The 1,995-nt window shown below is 50.7% G+C and overlaps 1 protein-coding gene across 1 annotated transcript in view; it reads left to right on the top strand.

Annotated features, from left to right (window-relative positions):
* The window catches only part of LOC107114139 (cytochrome b-c1 complex subunit Rieske, mitochondrial-like), a 36,967-nt gene that overhangs the window by 2,790 nt on the left and 32,182 nt on the right, over window positions 1-1,995 (top strand). Inside the window, exon 2 of the mRNA XM_015415578.1 lies at window positions 75-265. Within this exon, the coding sequence (XP_015271064.1) occupies window positions 75-265 (191 nt within the window). The remainder of the gene's footprint in view (window positions 1-74; window positions 266-1,995) is intronic.

The following is a 1,995-nucleotide window of genomic DNA, read 5'->3' as shown; positions in this document are numbered from 1 at the left end:
TCAAGGGCAGTGGACAATGCTAGCCCCCCCCCCGTCCCGGTCCAGAGGCCCCGGGACCTATTCTGCACCCCCAGGGGACCCCCAAACGGCGGACTCACCTGGAAAGCCACCAGACCAGGCGTCAGGACCCCGGCAACTCCCTGTGGGATGAGGAAGTGACCCCGCCGGCACCACCAGAGAGGTACGACATCCCAGCCAGATCTGGTCACGGAGCCAAGAACCCCGAAGCAGTCCGATTACAGGAGGGAGCGTCGGGGAAAAGCTGGTGAGTGGCACACAGGCCCGGAATACCTCGCACACTGACAGCAGCACACCGGGCCAGCATAGCCGCCACCGGCCCAGCTCCGACCACACCCAGGAAGCCGGGACAGCGTCCACACTTATCAGAGGGGGCGGGGCTGGGAGGAGGTGGGAGGAGGTGGGGAAGGAAAGCGGTGCTGGGAGCAGGGATGAGAATAAAAGATGAGGAAATTGGAGGGGCTGGGGAGGAGGGACGTGCGAAGGAACCGAGGTGAGAACAGAGAAAGAGAGGGAAAGCTGAGGCAACACCCACCCTGGCACAACGGCAGAGGGACCTATGAGGTGCTGCCACCCTCGTTCCCTGCCTATCTGAGGCCCCAACGCTTTCCTCACCTTCAACTCCCAGAACCGACAACCCTGCCTCCACAGAATGCACCACAGCTACAGGAAATGCGACACCCGGGGCGCAGGGCGCGCTTGACACCCCCACAGTTGGTAACCCTAACACATACAGCCTGCTCCTGAATGCAGACGTGAAGAAAGGATTCCCCAAAGAGAGGAAGTCTGGAAACCGCTGTCCCAAGTTACCCCATAAAACCCTAAAGTTTTTAATATCTTTTCCCTCTCCAATCCTTATTGCTGTTTCCTTTCACTTTTTATAAGCTCTGGAAATATTTCTGCGTTCCCTTCCCCCACCCCCACCCCCCTTAATGAAGATAAGTGTTTATTGTATTAATTTTGCTTCAATATATTGCCTTTCTTTCCAGCTGTGGAGACACCCGTTTCTGCAAATTATTGTTATTTTTGTTGGAGGCGGTTGATTTATTTTTAATTGCTTCTTCGGGTCCTGAGGCAGTTCACCAGTACACTCGGTTTAATTGCCTTTATTATTTAAGGCTGCAAAAAAAGAGAGAGAGAGAAAGGCCTCTACCTTGGCTCTTGCTAGGGAAGTTATGGGCTGATTTATAAACAGTGGGGGAACATCGGCCGTTTCTCTTCCTTGCAAACAGGGGTGATTCCAAATTCCTGACACGAGCAGTCAAAAGGGGAACCAGGTATAAAGCAAAGATTGAGGAGGCGGCCTTGGAGAATGGGTCACCTTGTTCCTTAGTGCCAAGCTCTGCAGATGACTGGGACGAGTTTAGTTGTCTTGATTTTTATGAACCAGCCCAAATAATAAAAAAGTAGAGACATCACGGTAATGTATTCAATAGCTGCCATTGCAATACATGAATCATCTAATTGACTTGCCATGTAAAGCTTCGTCCTGGGCTAGGATCCAAATCCATCCAATCACATTGCTAGCCCAGGAAGAACCAACCAATCACTGGTCAGCAAGCTCCCTGAGCGGGAACGTCCGTGATTGGTCCTTGTGTATACAACCTTATTGGTTGATAATTGTATAGTAGGTGTGGCTACATTAGCCGGGAGAGTTTAAAAAGGGAACAGCTTTAATGCAAAAGCTGTTCTGGCTATCAGATGTTGATCCGTGTTGGAGTTGTGTTCGAGCTGATGAATAAAGCTGAATCTTTGCTGAATCACTCTTCGACTACTTTGTTAAGCGAGCGACTTAACAATCACCCTGCCAACAAAAGTCCATATGGTCAAAGCAATGGTATTCCCAGCAGTGTTCCCTTGAAGCTGAGTTAGTGTGAGCTAGCTCACAATTTTTTAGCCTCTGGCTCACCCATTTTTGTCTTAGCTCAGGAAGGAGGGCTCCAGAGGCAAACTAATTGATGCAGTAGCCAAATTGCT

The sequence above is a fragment of the Gekko japonicus genome, unplaced genomic scaffold (genome assembly GCF_001447785.1).
Source record: "Gekko japonicus isolate JY-2015 unplaced genomic scaffold, Gekko_japonicus_V1.1 scaffold2162, whole genome shotgun sequence".
NCBI lineage: Eukaryota > Metazoa > Chordata > Lepidosauria > Squamata > Gekkonidae > Gekko > Gekko japonicus.
Note: the sequence above shows the minus strand (reverse complement) of the source record. Positions and strands in the feature narration are given on the sequence as shown.